At 47.7% G+C, this 17,259-nt stretch overlaps 5 protein-coding genes across 5 annotated transcripts; 3 read left to right on the top strand and 2 right to left on the bottom strand.

Annotated features, from left to right (window-relative positions):
- Positions 1–157: 157 nt before the first annotated feature.
- On the top strand, positions 158–3,243 carry I302_103570 (uncharacterized protein; the record flags this gene model as incomplete). The annotated part of the gene is made up of 8 exons (XM_065869693.1): positions 158–310; positions 392–434; positions 498–552; positions 631–1,591; positions 1,654–1,979; positions 2,034–2,463; positions 2,514–2,660; positions 2,725–3,243. The coding sequence occupies 8 exons, from the start codon at positions 158–160 to the stop codon at positions 3,241–3,243; spliced, it is 2,634 nt and encodes an 877-aa protein (XP_065725765.1).
- Positions 3,244–3,597: 354 nt separating this feature from the next.
- On the top strand, positions 3,598–4,379 carry I302_103569 (uncharacterized protein; the record flags this gene model as incomplete). The annotated part of the gene is made up of 4 exons (XM_065869692.1): positions 3,598–3,636; positions 3,938–3,997; positions 4,088–4,273; positions 4,353–4,379. 4 exons carry the CDS (start codon positions 3,598–3,600, stop codon positions 4,377–4,379), a joined length of 312 nt encoding a protein of 103 aa, XP_065725764.1.
- Positions 4,380–7,912: 3,533 nt separating this feature from the next.
- Positions 7,913–8,587, bottom strand: I302_103568 (uncharacterized protein; the record flags this gene model as incomplete). The annotated part of the gene is made up of 1 exon (XM_019188935.1): positions 7,913–8,587. The coding sequence occupies one exon, from the start codon at positions 8,585–8,587 to the stop codon at positions 7,913–7,915; it is 675 nt and encodes a 224-aa protein (XP_019048497.1).
- Positions 8,588–10,905: 2,318 nt separating this feature from the next.
- On the bottom strand, positions 10,906–14,202 carry I302_103567 (uncharacterized protein; the record flags this gene model as incomplete). The annotated part of the gene is made up of 5 exons (XM_019188934.1): positions 10,906–11,010; positions 11,081–13,519; positions 13,568–13,692; positions 13,738–13,964; positions 14,057–14,202. The coding sequence occupies 5 exons, from the start codon at positions 14,200–14,202 to the stop codon at positions 10,906–10,908; spliced, it is 3,042 nt and encodes a 1,013-aa protein (XP_019048496.1).
- A 1,005-nt stretch (positions 14,203–15,207) lies between these two features.
- I302_103566 (uncharacterized protein) lies at positions 15,208–16,152 on the top strand (the record flags this gene model as incomplete). The annotated part of the gene is made up of 5 exons (XM_019188933.1): positions 15,208–15,458; positions 15,519–15,629; positions 15,692–15,751; positions 15,812–16,005; positions 16,070–16,152. 5 exons carry the CDS (start codon positions 15,208–15,210, stop codon positions 16,150–16,152), a joined length of 699 nt encoding a protein of 232 aa, XP_019048495.1.
- Between the last annotated feature and the right edge of the window lie 1,107 nt (positions 16,153–17,259).

Raw genomic sequence — 17,259 nt, 5'->3', positions numbered from 1 at the left:
TCTCTCATTGTATTTATAACATTTCCATTTCCCCCCCTCCACCTCCACCTATCATACCCAAATCTCTCCGGAAAAGTCGCTCCATCCAGTCCAGACTAGCAGCAAAGGCAGACAAATCAATAGACAGAGACAGACCATAATCAACACCACTTCCAAGATGCCCGCAAGGAGGCAAAGTGCGGTCTCACCCATCGATCCAGTCACCGGACTACCGGTTGAAGGGCTGACTCCGACTTCTTCAGGTAGAAGTAGAGGTAAAGAAGGTAAAGGGAAGGAGACTTTTGCTTGTACTTTCCCAGGATGTGGGCAGGTGAGTATTGTCATACTTGACTGAATCTTGTCCGGTGGAGAAAAGCGTGTCAGTGCTGATCGATCACATTTTGACGGGTAGAATTATAGTCGTATGGAATATCTCAAACGACATCAAAGAAAACGTGGGTCACAAAACCCTATCGATATGTATTGGTAGGGACATGCTGAATGATATTTCCCTGTAGATCAAGATGATAGACCCTTCCAATGTAAAGATTGTACCAAGGCATTTGCACGAAGGTAAGTCAAAACAGTGTATCGTTCAGCGTTAGGTTCGTAACTGCTTACTAATCCCCTTTTCGTTCCTTTATCTCATAGTGACGTCCTACTCCGCCACCGACGACGATGTCATCCCACACCACCACCAACGGACCGAAACTCTCATTCCCCACCCGCGCCTCAACGTAACTACCCTGGTGTACCCATCTCATCATCTCGCACCGATGCACGAGAAGCATCACCTGCACCCAGGTCTCGAAAACATCCTCGACGATCCAGTGGTGATGAAGAAAGGGATGCCACTCGACCACGTGTCGATCCCAGCTTAGACCCATCTCTTGAAGATGACTTCACAGGGGGTGAAGATGATAACGACAGATACCCTGAAGGCAATAATCGATTTAGTCGTCAGAATGGTATGGGGAATGGTGGTGTCTATTCAGCTGGTAATAGCAGTCAATTTTATGGTTCATCGGGTGTACCTGAAGGTTCAACTTATACGCCACACCTGTTACCGATGTTCCAACAAGGTCAACCATTCCATAGCCTCAATGATCCCAACCACCTAGAAGATGCTTCAGCTCTGCTGTCGATGGCTTATCCTGGCGGTGTGCCAGCTGGTGAAAATCCAGATCTACAAAAAGATCTCCCCGATTGGGCCAATAATCCCACAATCAACATGATGATGGAAGCAGCCGTAGCCGCGAATAGGAAACAGGAAGCCGATAACAATGGCATCAATGGTGATCAACCACAATCAAATTCTGTAGATGTTGATCCAACCCTCACTGGCGAAAATTCCAATATCAACGGGAATACCGGTGAGGTCAACGGAGAAAATTTTCTAAACGCGATGAGCTGGTTGTCCGGAATGGGCACTCAGGGAGTGTTGAACCAAAACCAGAACCTGAACAACGGTCAGACTCAGAGTCAATCACAATCACCGAATCAACAAGAGCAGAACTCGAACTCCCAAAAGAAGGGATCGACATCGACGCAGAATTCGACGCTGCAATCGACCCAGAACTCAAATAATGATATGGGAACTCTGTTAGGTTGGGTGAGTAAACTGTATCGATTAGTGATGAGTAGCATCTGACAAATGATTTTGATGGATTCCAGATGCAGCTCTTCGCTTCGAGCATGCAGGGTACGACTGGACCTGGCACTTCTCCCAAAGCCCAATCGCCATTCCCTATATCATCATTGTTCTCTCCCTCTGCTTTTGGTATCGGAACCAACTCCCCGGATAATGCGAATGACGAGAACGACCAACAACAGCCGCCCATGTCACCTTCCATACTGGGTATCTTGGACCAGATGGCAATGCACGAGGTACCTCAAACGTTGTCAAACCCCAATCCTGAAAGACCGCTGCTTAGACTCGATAATCAAGATATGTATGTGAGAGCGGGTCAGGAGTGGTTCGACAAGACTAGTCCTTTCTAGTGAGTATACTTACTTCGTATGCTATCCATACATTGTGCTTATGCTTCACATAGTCTTCCTGCCGAACGATTCGCCGGTGTCTATCAAATCCCTCACTGGGCATTACCTCCTCTGCGAACGCTGTCCGTCATGGCCTGTCGAACTTACCACACGGTATTGAATCATTTCTCCTTCGTTCATATGCCAACGTTCAAACTTAACGACACGGCTGCTTGTCTGGCATTTGCCATTTGCACTGTCGGTGGCATCAAGACGGGAAATACGACTGCGGCAGACAACGCCGTTCTGGCTTCGATGGGTCTCACCGGCATGATCCAACCTAAAGCCTTGGATGGGCCTGTGGTACCTGACCAGAGCTGGGAGAGTATCTACAATGCAAATTGGAATAAAAGTCACGATGACAAGAAGTACGATTCGGAGAAAGTGACCAATTGGAAGAATGGCCCAATTGTTAGAAATGAGAAGACCAACATGCTGGTGAAGGTAAGTTGCGGTAGATTTATATGTTTCAAGCTGACCCATTACCTGTGTAGTCGTTCTCACTGGCTCAAGGTGTACTTATGACGGAATATAATGTTGCGTTGCTTCAAGCTTTGATCTTGTATCACACACCCAACTTTTTGAGTGAAAATGAATCAGAAAGGATCACTGCCAACATGTTTATGGGTACTATCGTCAATGTGAGTAGAAAACGCAATTGACAATGGTGAATTGACTGCTTATGCTGTCGTGATGACAACGTAGATAACCCGACAAATTGGTTTCTTCACTCCCGAAGCTGATCACTTCAACATCAAGATCAATACACCCGCTGAGCCGTATACGCCCAACGAGCTCGACCGATGCTGGAAAGAATGGATCCAACTTGAAACACGTCGACGAACTGCGTTCCTGGTCTATCAGCTCGACACGGTCTCCGCTCTGGAATCCAACATCCCATGTATCCTATCATCCTGTGAATTATCTTACTTACCTCTCCCCGCTCCCGATACATTATGGAAAGCACCCACCGCCGTTGAGTGGTTGAAGGCTGTCAAGAAATATCGACCGATGTGCCTAGACGAATCTATGAGAAGAGTATTCTTCTTACCTACTTTTGGATCGTTTGATAACCTCCACGAAAAGGCGGATACGAAATACTACAACCTCCTGAACACTCATGATTTTGGACCTTTTGCGAGATTGGCGATGGTCCTTACACTGCTTAGGGGAGTCATTGATATTGGTGAAGGTAAACGGGATAGAGGAGATTGGAGGGATTAGTTAAGAGGATGTTGGCGCAGGATGGGACGGATCTGGGAAGGATTACTAGGGAGAGTCTGAGAGGGAGGTTTGGAATGGGGTTGCAGAAGGTGAGTATCCTTTTCTCATACTCAACCTTGATTTCCCATTCCGTATCAGGAGCTCCAACTTCACCTCTGCCGCATTGTTCATTATCTCTTGTCCTCGCTCTATATGACGGAAAACATGGCGGAGATTGGGCCTCTAATATCTAGTCCAAGGATGTGAGCAATACTGGGTTTGCCAATTATGCGAGGGTATCTACTCCGAAAAATTCTGATCATTGCCTTCTATGTCTCTGCTTAACCAAGCAACATACCACGTATACGGCGACAGATGAAAGCTGCTCGATTCAAGCATCGCTGGATCGCCATGGTTCGTGACACCTCGGAGCTCCCACCGGACAAGCCAAGGCCGAGAACTGGAGATGGATCTCGTAACCCTTTGGGAGCAGGTGCAGCGGCCAAATGCTATATCATTTGCATTAGATATCTATCGTTTGGTCTTCTTTGATCCCACCTTGTTTTTGTGTAATGTCCCGGCAAATTCATACGACTTCATGTAAAATTACCTGGAATCATTCTGCTTCTTAACCGTCCATCACAGCGAAGACCTCTGGTCCTTGAGAACGCAACAGACATGGAGCTCCTCATGAACTCAGAACGAGAGGACATAGTTCAGAAGTATTGTCTGCCAGCTGGTAGCTGAGACTGGTGAATGGGGTGGAGAGCCTGAGGTGAGTCAAAGACCAATCTTGGGGTGGAAAAGCCTTCATAATCCATTAAACTATAAGGAGAATGCTTATGCAGTTGGTCCATCGTCGCAGATCCAAGCCCTCTCTCGTCATTTCAACACCCCCATTCACGTCTTCCAGAGAGGTCCGCCCACCGTCGTATCTCACGGTGGATCGGCCGACGCCTTTGGCGGAGCGATGAGTCCCGAACAGAGTATGGCTGCGGGTGATAAGGTCGTGAGGATAAGTTATCATAAGAGGATGTATGGGCTTGGTGAAGTGAGTGAATTTCCTTGCCGGCAGACCATCTAGTGCATATCAGGAGGGCTCGGCTGATGGATATTGCCAATTGTTTTAGCATTATAACAGTTTGAGAAAGGCGTAGAAGTATCACACGAGGTGCAGATCAGATGATAGAGTGATATATGCATCGGTGTGGAAGCGTACGAGTATGGGTAATCACAGTATTGAAACAGTATAAAGGGAAAACCTCAACGCCAACTCAAAGGAGTAACATTGCAAGACCTGTATGGATTTGTGCCAATCAATCTATTGGGTGGAACATCCAGATTGGGTGGAACGTCCAGGCTTTGAAACCTCCTCCTTTGCTATTTCATCAGATTGCGATAGGGTGATCAATCGCCAGTCGGTCTTTGGCTCTTTGTACCATACGAAAGGTTCTGGAGGTGTATCAGATCCATTTGGTTTGGTACGAGGTGCGGTACGAAAATGCCAAATGATGCTATCACCTTCCTTTTTCTGAGATTTATGAGGTATATGAGAAACCGACGCCAGCTGGTACGATTCTCCATTTTGCCCTGCTTTCTCAAGTTCCTTGCGCAAAACATCTTTGCTTTTCTCGTCCAAGTTCTTGAGAAGCCGACTAGCGAGAGACAATTCATGACATTTGAGAGGCAGGTTTTGATGTCCCTTGTGACTGAATGCAACTGGAGATTCATCCTTGCGAATGAGACGGCACCTTTTTCCGATATATGTGTACCTGATGGGATCTCTGGATTCTTCGACAGATCGAAAATCTTTGTCCACCTTATACGCGAGGGACCAGTCATCGATTGGACCTCTATGTCGTGATCGTGAGGTTGAAGACGATCAGAAGTACTGATGGCGATCCAACCTGGGGCATATTTGGTGACCACGCTTTGGTTTTGCGCGGTCCCTCTGAAGACACAGCTGCGTACGACAGTTTGGCGAGTCCCATCTTTGGCACGTCCTTCTCGAATTGGAAAGCAATGGGAGTGATGTCGGCCTTCCCAAGTACAAACCCCACGGTCGGACGTTGCACGCGAAAAATTATTGAGCCTGCACAGACACACCTCGTCCAATAGTTCTCCCATGGGGCGATCCACGAACTGATTCTTCACTCCCATGAATCTGTATTTTGCCATGGCGTCAGGGAATTCGTTCGACCCGATTGGTGCTCTTCGAAGGCTCCAGGTGACGCTTGTCTTTTGCGGATTCTCGGCAATGGAAACAACTGAGTATGACTCGCCATTTTCTTCCGCGTCCTCAAACAGGTCAGACAGAATCCCTTTACTGATATCATTGAGGTTTTTGAAAGCTTGACTATCCGAAGACGGTGTGTAAGGTCTATTAGACGGTCCAAGAGCTGGAAGAGGAAGATACTGTTCGCCCTCGAGGTCTAAGCGGACTGGGTCACGGTGCCTTGTTAAATGCGTGAATATAGGACGGTGTAAACATCTTATAAGTTTATTTGAATCTTCCTCGGAGCGAATATCATTGCCTTCTACTTGGATATCGATGAACTTGTCCGTCAATTCCTCTGTACTGTTCTGCACATCACCGATATGCAGCTGCGAAGGAACAGTGACGCGAATATACTCTGAATTACAAGAAATTTGTACGGCGTCATTGTTGCTTGATCCATTCTGGACACAGCTGTTCGCCTCTGTGTACTTGGACTGTCCTTCCCACCGCTGCCGGGCGTGAACCAAATGGGATGGATGGTCCGACTCGTCCTTACATGTGTCAAGTTCAGACACACTCGAAAGATAATTTTTGGACATATTTCCGGATGATCGCTTGGTAGACGATGGCAAAGATATTTCGTTGATTAGAAAGAAGTGGCAAATATGTACAGCGATCATGGGGATTTCATACCATAACTCACTATCATGAGGGTCACAATCTGCTTCGAGTCAGCCAGAAGTCGGAGAAGCCCAATGACCAAGGAGGTCTAGAATCGCACAAGGGGACGAGGAACAATCAAAGGTGGGAGTCAGTGAGGGTTTGTGGCTCAAAAGAAAAACCCCCTGTTTTTGTTTCAGCTACTCAGAGGAGGGGCATTCTCGACTCAATCATACGTCAGCGAATTGCACGGACACGATTGAATGTTGTGTCAAGGGACGAGATCAATGGAGTAGTTTCTCCCTTGTAAAGGGTCATTCAAAGACATTGCACTGATCTGGATCGAGTGGCTCATCGCTTTGACATACCGGAGGAGGCACACTGATCAAGCAAATACCTTTTGTTGGCTTGAGCGTCATAGATAGTCCAAGCAGAACGATGTATGTGTTGAAGCTAAAGAGTTTTGCTGGATGTTCAACATTTCCTCGGATTTCATCGGTCCAAATCTGTACACACCACCGCATACGGCCATCTCTCAGCACCTGCATTTTGAGCCTTTCCACTTATTTGGAGGGTTTCATCTAGCTCCCTTCCCCATACGGCATGTCCACTTCGACCTGTTCTTCAAGTCCATACGATGTGGAAAGGTTCTGACGGTAACCCAGAGGTAACAGGATGGCGCTGATGACACCAGGTTTGTCTTGTTCAAGCACTTGGAACAAAACGAGTGATAGCGCTCTTGTCTCTTGTTGGCCGACAGTGGTGAGTAATCTAAGGCGATAAGGTTGATTTTCTGTCCTTGTCCATGTTCTTTGCGGCCCGACTACTCTAGGACGGCACGTACTATAATATGGCGCGGAGACAAAATGCTTTCCGCCGTACTGCTGTAAGAGGTCGAACGATGTACTCTGAATAAGACACGAAGGCGAGTTGCGATGAGATGCACGATATAACGAATAGGCGAGAGTATACGATATACATTTCTTGAGGAGACTTCTATAAAACTTATCTCGTGAATTATCTATTTATACCTTTACCTCGGATACTCGCTACGAGTACTTCCGACTAGTCGTTGGGGCGGACTCGTATTTCGTAGCGAAGTATCTCCGTTCCGTGTCTCAGCCTCCTAAGACATGTCTCGCAGTCCCCTTTTATCGAGAGTGACAGTCCTGTATTCGCGAGTGGCTGCCATCTTGGGATATCAGGAATGACATGCATTCTTCCCACTTAGTGCAAGACCATTCGGCAGACTACGACATATCATTATACATTATCTCAGAGAACAGATCGTAACCTACATAATCGGAATACAGTAGCATCACTGTCACAACCGATACGAAGGGAAGGCGGGCATCCATGCACCCAAGATGACGACCCAAGAAGTCCTTTCTCATGACTTTACACGATGAAAGGAAGACTCAAAGAAGGATTTCTCTGAGCCAGCTTAAGCTCGCGCCCTTGCTCCTCCAGTCTATTCCTGGGAAAGAGGGGTAGCCTTCGTAACAGAGAACGAGAGGTCATTGAGTTGTCGCTTAGTACAATCGACCCCCCTCAGTCCTGGCACGGATTCCGTGCCACAAAAAGAGAGCTCCGTGAGTGGACGGGCCGCGTTAGAGAACGTGCTGAGCGCGAGGTGCCACGTCGGGAGATCTACGAGAGAGAATGATAGTGATCGGAAGATGGAGAGATACATACAAATAGCTGCACTGTTTCGCTCGAGGATTTAGATTTATCACCATAACCTTCAAGTCAGAGGGGCTCGTACAGTCCGTTCAAAGTATAATGCGCCATTCCCACTTACAAGCTCCTCTATCAACTCATACCATCCTCCACCACTATTCCTTGCAAGATGTCCCTAGCTTCGCGATATCCGATCGTCCCATTTTTCTGTCCGTTGACGTAAACACCGACCTGTGCTTCGGGAATGGCATCTTCACCTTGCTGATTTTCAACTTCTTCGAAATTCCAAATCGCCTGGTCGTTTACGTATCTAATGCATTCCAATACGTATGTACTGGCCTCTTCCGCTGCCCGGCTCATTGCATTTCCGATCAACTTTTTGGTCAAATTGTCCATTTTATCTATCTCAGGTGCGGTGCGGTTCAGCTTCCAGCGGTGTTTAGGGATCCAAATTTTCTCTTCATCCAAAATACGCCCCTCGTCAGTTTCATTGTAGTTTGCGGGAATAGGGTTTCTATCAAAAGTGAGCGGCAGTCGTTGGTCATCCAACGATCGAAGATCGGGTGTGAGTATCGCACCGGCTCCAGTGTCGGGCCTGGTACATGTTAGAGAGATGTGAATAGACTCGTCAAACGTCTTGACCTCCCTTATCTGACCGTCTACACAGCTGATCACGGAACGGACGGGATTGCCTTGGTCGTCGAATTCTGTATATAGTGGGTGCGAGTCATGAATAGATCCTGGGAGATACAACAAACATGCGTCTGAGGGTTCGAAATTAGGCCCAGAAAGGTTGGTACGGCTCATTTTCAGAAAGAAGTGGCGAAAAAAGTAGACTCGATTGTCGTTATGTCAGGCAGAAGAGAGAGATGAGTGTCTATACTATTCAAGGGCGCATTATCAACCATATAAGCGCTGAACAGTGAGGTGAGGGTGTCCACCAGGTAAGGAATGACGTTAAGCCGTAAGGGGAGATAGTCTCGCCAGACCTATGCCGCGAGGAAGACAAGGAGTGATGGCAAGTGAGAGGGGCATAAGGCATACACGGTCACATTGCTTGGCATTGAGCTCGTTCAGTTGCATCATGCTCGGAAAAGCCTTCTACTTCTTCAAGAAAGCAGAGAGCGCTCTAGGCCACAATCTTTTGTACCGCTGGGGTCAAGATGTGAATGGTGGTCCAGAACTAGATCACCGCTAGGCTACGTCATCAACAATCTGTCATCAGACTTCAGTGGCGAATGGAGATCACTGTGGGAGAGCAACTGTACCGTACTAACCTAAGCATAAAAGGGAAAAGGGAGAAAATTTCCTGATAGTTCGAGCAAGCTGCCTTGACACCGAGCGATGATCGTAAAGCCCGGAGAAGAGTGATGTCATCGCGATATCCTTTGAACTTGAGCCAAACGAGAGAAGCAAGAACCGAACCTGCCAAAAGCTATGCAGCAAGATTTTGTCCTTGTACTGCACACCGCGACCTAAACCCATGTCTGTCGATCATTCTCCTGCATCGTGCACTACTAAGGTATGCCAAATCTTGTCCTAGCTTCGCGATGCCTTATTACCTCGGATCGTCTCCCGTTGACCCAGATATCTATGGTTGCTTCCGGAAGGCTGTTTCCGACTGGTTAGTTGTCTACCTCCGCATAATGCCAGGTCACCATTGAACCGTTACATCGAATAGAATCGAGCACTAAAGAGCGATTTCTTGCCGACACATCTTCCCGTGTTTTTTGAAGGATGGTTTTACTTAACCAGTCCATCTTCCTGATCTCAGATGCCGACAGGTCAAGTACGCATCGCTGATTTGGGATCCATACCTTGGTAGCGTACTGTAACTCCCAAGGTCCATCATCGTGATATTCGTACGATACTCCCCGGGAGAGGCGTTCTATCGAACGTGAGAGGAAGGTCTGTAGCCGATCGAAGATCGGGGTTGAACGGAGGTCCGGCCGAAGGGTCTTGAGTACCAATAACTGAAATACAGACTGACCGATCGCACACATCGATTGTTCTTTGTTTTCCGTCTACACAGGTCTTGACATACCGAAAACGAGGTGTGATACGGACCGCAACGGTTAATGGGTGCGATTCGTGATTTCGTGATCGTCTGCTGGAGGTTCTTCACAGTGGTCAGAGGGAACGAAGGTTTCACCGAAAGGGTTGTTAAATCTCATTCCGTAATTAGGTGACGGAAAGAAATAGCAAGCAAGTCGAGTGAGAAGTCAAGAGGGAGAACAGAAATGGCCTGAGGGCCAAGTATAAGTACCTAAGGATTTTGACGAGGGAGCGCGCCTCTGAGGTTCCGCCACACAAAGGATGCAGGCATCGATGATACAAGTTCGACAGCATCCCTTATTGCCTGGCCCTTGGAGAGGGGCTATGCAAGATGGAGCCATGCCATCCTTTCTCTTCTTCTCGAAGAAGGGCTTGTCAACTGTCCACTGTCAATTCTCAAAATGCGGAATCGCCTAGTGGTCTCATGCCGAAGTTTTTCCTCTGAGTCATTCACCTAGCTCACCTGCTCGCCGCTAGAATGAAATCTCGCGAAAATGAAATACCTGACATTATAAATATCCGGACTTCAATCAGGAATTCGTCAAAATACTGATGTCATTTGAGACCTATAGGATGCCATTTTCTGAACAGCAAATTACTGGGGATGCATGCCAAGAGATTGATACATGCATCCTGTGATTTTCGTGCATGCTTAGTAGGTAGTGTGTCAACTATGGACTTTGAGAAAATCTATTACAAAACCCATTATAACAATTCATAATGAAAGTTTTTTCTCGCGAGATTTCATTCTGGCGGAGATTATCTCCAACTTCTCTCTCCAACTTCTATATGGGACAAAATGCCTTGCAAATGATTTGCTCGATGCAACCTGCAAGCTTGTCGAAACCTGCAGCGCATGCGATGAAATTGGGATACTCTCTGAGACGACTAAATCCGATATCATGTCATAGCAAAATCATAATCTATAACGTAGCAAAGCGAGTACCAACACGGACTTCATCTGAAACAATGAAGTAAAACAGTACGAGAAATTTGCAACCAGCCCATGAGACAAAAAAAAAGCCATGATTCGTCCTGTATGATCATCTTTAGCAATTCTAAGAGCCCTCTTACAATCTCATTTCCCTCAATATGGTCTTTGCTAACATCTGATACTGCCATCCATCTCCCCCAACTCTCCTGAATTGTATGCCGTGTAGAGGCATCCATGAGACCTATCACAAAATCTCTTTGATCAGCACCCCGAGTGCCTCAACTCAACATAAAAGATACGCAGCGACTCACCTTGACCACGAAAATTTCAAATCTCACTATCAAGCTACTTCCCGCTCCGCCTGATTGAGCCAGTGCCCACGCATCCAGCTCATCCTCTTCTGCATTCAGATGCGCCGGTCCACCAGGTGTACTTCGTTTCCCAGGTGTAGAGGGAGTATGAGGTTCACCCATACTGAACGTACCGCTCGATCCAGCCTGTAGTGCTTTGTTGGGCGCAGGTGAGGTGGTTCTACTACCATTGATATTGGGCTTACTAGATTTCCTCCTTAATGAAGGTTTCCTCTTGGCTTGGGTGGATTGTTGGTTCACTGAATGTAAGCTTGTATTTGCTTCATCTCCATTCACCACACTGTTCAAGTCGATGGAAGGGATATGAACGCATTCAAATCCACCTTTGATAGGACGGTGCTTTATACCCAGTCGATTGAGAACGTTTGATACATCTCGTATAAGCTGACTTGCCGGTTTGGTCGAGGTGGTCGAAACTGAGAACAATCCCTTGAGGTAAACCGACTTGACATCCCCGTTTGCATGAGGTTCAGTGACTTGTCCAGCACCCAGTTCCGATTGTAGATCCGGTTCGAGGTTGGCAGCATCTTCAGCATGTACCGACGACTGGGCTGGATGATACTCGTCCGCTTCTTTGGGTGTATTCAACCACGATGGCTCGTTGGGTGTGCCCTTGCGTTCGCGCTGTGAGGATCTTCGGCTCAAGCCCGTAGCTCTTCCAACGGTACTGGATAGGTTAGAAATACTGCCAACGGATACACGTCGTTCGTGCTTGGTGGCTTTGTCGGAGACAGTGGTAGCTCGTCGGTGATCTCCAGCAGCGGTCAAGGGCATTGAAGGGGAAGGTGTCATACCTTGAGAAGGTGGAACGTTGGTCGAGCTGGAGCGTGAAGGAGCAGCAGAGGAGGCGGGACGAGGACCACGACCAAGTAAGCTGAATTTCTTGGTTAAGCCTTCGTCACCGATGGGGATCGGACTGGGTTGTAATGATGAAGGGAGAGGAGGTTGACTCAGAGATGGTTGTCGTTGGTGGGCATGAGGAACATCGGCGATATTGGATTGTTCTTGATCAGCACGAGGATGCTGCATAACGGGATTAGGTACTTCTTCTGTACGTTGTCGGGCTTGAGGGAGATTACCGGAATCAAACGCTCCACCCATAGCGTGAGTAGGTGGCTGGAGTTGGGCGACTTGTCGGCCATAGCCTTGCGTAGCGTCGTTTCCATCGATAGACATGGTCGAGGAAGCGAAATGACCTTTACCGTAGACTCGCTCTCGTTCCACTTTCTCTCTTGCAAGGAAGTATATCGATATGAGGGGATCAAATCCTCTAGTCGGGTCTAAAGGTTCCTTCTCCTTGAGTACGGGTTCTTCGACCTTCTTTTCTTCCTTGAAAAGCTTCTTCTTCGCAAAGTCAAACCCACTGAATCGTTTCTTCTTCGGCGAATCGGTGACATTGCTGACATCCATGCTCGAGGTCGACATGGATGGGCCCTTGCGTCGATCTTTACGAGATTCATGAGCGGCAACGCAGGATAGGTAGGCTTCGGAGGTGAGAACAGCGCGTAGGTCATCGTAGATTTGCTCTGGTGAGCCGAATGTGAATCCCTCCATCATCTGGACAATTTCCCAATCGAGTTCATCTGCGCGTAGAGGTTCCCGGTGGATGAGACAAGAATCGGGTGCACCTTCGTACCCTTTGGTCAGGAAAGGGTGAGAGAGCACCTCGGTGAGGGTTGCCCGTTCAGCTGGATTGGTGACAAGCATCCGACTAAGCAAGTGTTTACAATCCGCGCTTAGCCAAGCAGGATATTCACAGGCGCCTCTCTTGATCTTAGCATGTAGTGCTGGCATACTTTGATCGTCGAAGGGGACTTTACCACAGACAAGCACGTAGAGGACGATACCGAAAGACCATACGTCGACTTCAGGACCAGTGTAGGCTTTGGCATTCAGCAATTCGGGTGCAGCGAAATAGAGTGAACCACAGAAGGTGGATAAATGTCGATTGGGAGCGTATAGATTGGAAAGACCGAAATCGATGATCTTGATATTTCCATTCTTCGATATCAATATATTTTCAATCTTGAGATCTCGATGGACGATTGAATTCCGATGGCAGTAATCTAGAGCTGAGCCAATCTGTCTAGCAAATTTCCGAGCCGCTCTTTCCCTTAACCTCCCATGAGATATGATGTAGTCTAACATCTGTCCACCGTCGATGAACTCGAAGACCATGTAATGGTGATTCTGATGCGATATGAATTCACGCATGCCGCATATGTATGGGTGGTGGAGTAAGAGGGAGATGTGGGCTTCTCGGATGGTACGTATTTCTTTGGATTCATCACGCTGGCGTTGCTTCTCTGCTTCTTCAGGTGTTTTGGGTTCTTCGCGGCGAGTAGCTTCAGTATACCGGGGGATAATTTTGACGGCACACTGAAAGCTGTATTAGCGACTGGATAAGATAGAAAGGAATTGACTCACTTTCTCTTTGGTTATCACATTTATGGCGAGTTTGACTTTACCCATACTGCCCGCACCTAGCGTTTTACCCAGCTGCCAGTCTCCAACCATCCTCGTCTTACTCCTTCCACTTCTCGATGAGCTACCTGCAGCATTGTACGACCCATTCTCATGTCCGTTGGTTGCTACACCGTTCCCATTCACCTGCTGCTGCTGGTAATGCTGAGCATTCATACTCCGCGAGACTACGGCAGCAGCTGCTTCTTCGTTTATCGTTGGCTCCTGGGGATGAGCAGAAGTCGAAGGGAAGGATGAGCCCAGGGGTGCGGAGTCAGGTGTCTGCGATTGAGATAGAGCGGATGGGCGATGGACTGAGGGTTCTGTTGCGGATCTATGAGGTGATCTAGACGGTGTCCGACTATTTATAAGAAGTTGTCAACTAAGAGTCTAACTATTAGATTGGCGCCAATGCTCGACGCTCGGTGCGTAAAAGCATCAGTATCAACTCACCTCCTGCGTCCGTCTTTACCGATGATGTAGTCCCACTGAGCACCGGTATCTACCATCCCCATGTATGTTGGTGTGGGTAAACCGTCCGACGTGAACTGATCTTGCGCTGCTTGGACGTGAGCCGGCAGAGGATTGAAAGATGTCATTGTGGGGTTAAGGGGTGGGGATTTTGCGTGATGCGATGGTCGCGCACGATTGTATGGAATGGGTAAAAAGATGTTATGGTGGATTTGAGTTGATGAGTTGTCGGGAGGCGGAAGAGGTGTATGCTTGAGATGGTATGAATGTATGGATGCGTTGTTGGGTATAGACGATAACGGCAATGATGTTGACAAGGTTGAAAGGAGAGCGAGCGCAGGGTAGGTTACCACTGTTGTCACTATCCCTTACTTCTCGGCTGATTATTGACGTATTCGTTTGGTTGTTCCTCGAGTACGGATCTCAGCTGCGGTCTTCTATCATGGTGGTGATGGTGGTGTGGATGAGTTGGGGGCAAGTGTATATGAATATGTTGTTGATAACGATGAGATGGAGATATGGAGATGGATGGGCCATGTCATGTCATGTCATGTTATATCGTTGTGCGTCAGGGTAATAGAGTAGTCATGACATGTTACTACACTGCCACGTGGGACCATAATCACCATACAGCATACCCATCGACGGGATCAATTCTGTTATGCTGGTGAGTAACGTAACCCATCCACCATTACGGAAATTCCCCAAGTGGCACTCTTGAATCATCTCTCTCACCACCAGGATCAACCATTGTTGTTGATCATCCATTCAGCATGACACGAGAGTAGTATGATTCGGACGATTCGAAACACCTTGCAAACAACCGAGCTATGACGTGCCTCAAACAGCCAGAAACGTCATCATACTGCTCCGATGTCCATCTTTTTCACAGTCACGTCTAAGTCACTGCTGCTCACGTCATCCACTGAAAGGAGACGCAGAGGAAAGAAGACCTCTGCAACGATTTGAAATATCAAAGTCATCATATCGCTCGCTACACGTACAGCCTACCCAGCATATAAATAGAGAGAGATGTGTCCAGGAGCACTTTGAGCCCTTGTACTTATCATCGTATTTTGAACTCTTTTTGTTTCGAGAATATTGCCCCTCGCAGCAATCATCAGCAATACACCATGACAGCGACCTCTAGCAAGTCCCATGATTACAGCCAAGGTGCAGGTGAACGTGACTCACACGAAGTGCCAGAAAGATCCACATCGTATTTTTTTAAGAAGCAATCTCAACGCACTTGGGCCGAAATTGACGAGGAACGCAAGAACAGTCAGCAAGGCATCGCATTTTTAGCGCTGACCCGTGAGCTCAAAGACAAGTGGACAAAGGCTCTGGAGGAGAGTCAGCTCGATCTTGAGAGGGATCTTGGCATGTAAGTCTGCTGTGTTTCAGCTCTCTGAAAAAGGTCATGCTCACGAGACGATGATTTTAGCAAGGACACGAAGTCATGCGAAGATCCCACAGCTGGATGGGAGGAACTGAACCTCATGGGAACATGGGCTCAATCGTTGGTGGGTGGCAGCCTGGATGCGCAACGTGATGTGTGAGTCGAGCATGACGGAAAGCTTCGAGCAACGATTAACTGACTGTTGGGGGCCGATCCAGTGTTCGATGTCTGCCTAAACTTCCCATATGGTCCGAATTGTCTGGCGCCGGTAGACACAGGTTAGTCGGACGCCGCATCTTCTCTATGAAGCCAAAGATGGGCTGATGAGGTGTCCTTAGATACCTCACGAGTGTCTCCGAGATGTTGAAACTGCGCGAGACAGGTCAAGTGCCTTCAAGGGAGAGCCCGGTTTTCCATTTGAACCTTGAAAACGGAAGATATGAATGTGACAAATCTACCAATGAAAACCTTGGCCGAGAAATGATCGACCATCAACGTGCATGGTGGGCAAGCCAGAAGACCGCAGGAAACGGTAAGTCCCGGACTGTTCGATACGCTCTATAGACCTTGAGCCTTCAGCTAAGGAGTCTTGATAGATACGATGTTCGAAATCGCCTCGAAATTGGCCGAATGCGACGACGAGTCTGATGACGAAACACTCAGATTGGCACTGATGTGACAAACGCTCCTTAAGCAGGTTTTGTAGATAGTGCAACCATCGTTGCAAGTGGCTGACACGGGTACTGTGATAGCTTTCTAAGGTCCCTGCGTTAAGCCATTGCTTTAATCTTGCACTTTCCAGTCCTGCACTTCCCAATCTTGCATTTTCTCCTGATGTATCGCAGAATCTCGAAACGGCTCGACCAGCTCTTTCTCTCGAAAGCCTACGTGAATATACATATCGACCGCTAGACTTCCTCTCGAAAGCCGCAGGTGCAATGAGAGGAAAGCATATCTAGCCCAGCTTCCCACGGCTTATGTATAGATGTCGTAAATTTTTCTGTCAAATATGAGCTGCTTACTCTCTCTACTCGTGGGTTCCACAAAAACATAGAGGAGCTCTCTGAAGCCTGGATCCAAGTCCGCCGCGCCAGAATTCTGCCACTCGAAACTGCTTTTGTTCGTCCATATCCGTATTAGTATTGCCCACTCACGTCTCGTTTCGATCCTTTGATTACCTCCAGAGATATGTGTTTAGGTTTATTAGAGTGACCCTGTTCGAACCATCTCACAACACACCACAGCAAATGGCAGCGAAGCACGAATTGATCCTGTTTTTCCAATGTCCGCCCCCAATATCCACGCCATGGTTGCTGGAAGGTTCCAAGAAGTTCCAGGCCTTACGATCAAGCATGCCTATGAGGAAGTCTTCGTCGGTCAAACTTGGCTATACAGTCCCAGGCTGTACGCTGTATCCAGCTCAAGGAATGCAGTGATCACGAGAAGGAAGCCATTTGGCCTTCGCGAAGCGCTTTTGAGAAAAAGCAAAGCAAATATTCAGTAGCACCGTTTCATAGTCATATGAACTTGTGGAGCATCTTGCCTTGTCTACTCGTCCGATGTAATCGCAGGATTTCCACTCAGACGGGGTGTCCCCTTTCAATTATGCCTGGCTAACAAAAAGCGATGACTCGTTCGCTTTGGCACTCGCCGCATTATATAGGTATACAGTACGGTATCCTCTTTGCGAACTCACTCCAACTTATCTTTCCGCGATAGATACAGTGACTTATTGGCAAACCAGTACTGCTCATCACAGGCTTACCTAATTGTTTTTCCACCACAG

Source organism: Kwoniella bestiolae, chromosome 2 (assembly GCF_000512585.2).
Source record: "Kwoniella bestiolae CBS 10118 chromosome 2, complete sequence".
In the NCBI taxonomy this organism is placed as follows: Eukaryota; Fungi; Basidiomycota; class Tremellomycetes; order Tremellales; family Cryptococcaceae; genus Kwoniella; species Kwoniella bestiolae.
The sequence above is the reverse complement of the archived record's forward strand: the minus strand, read 5'-3'. Positions and strand labels throughout refer to the sequence as shown.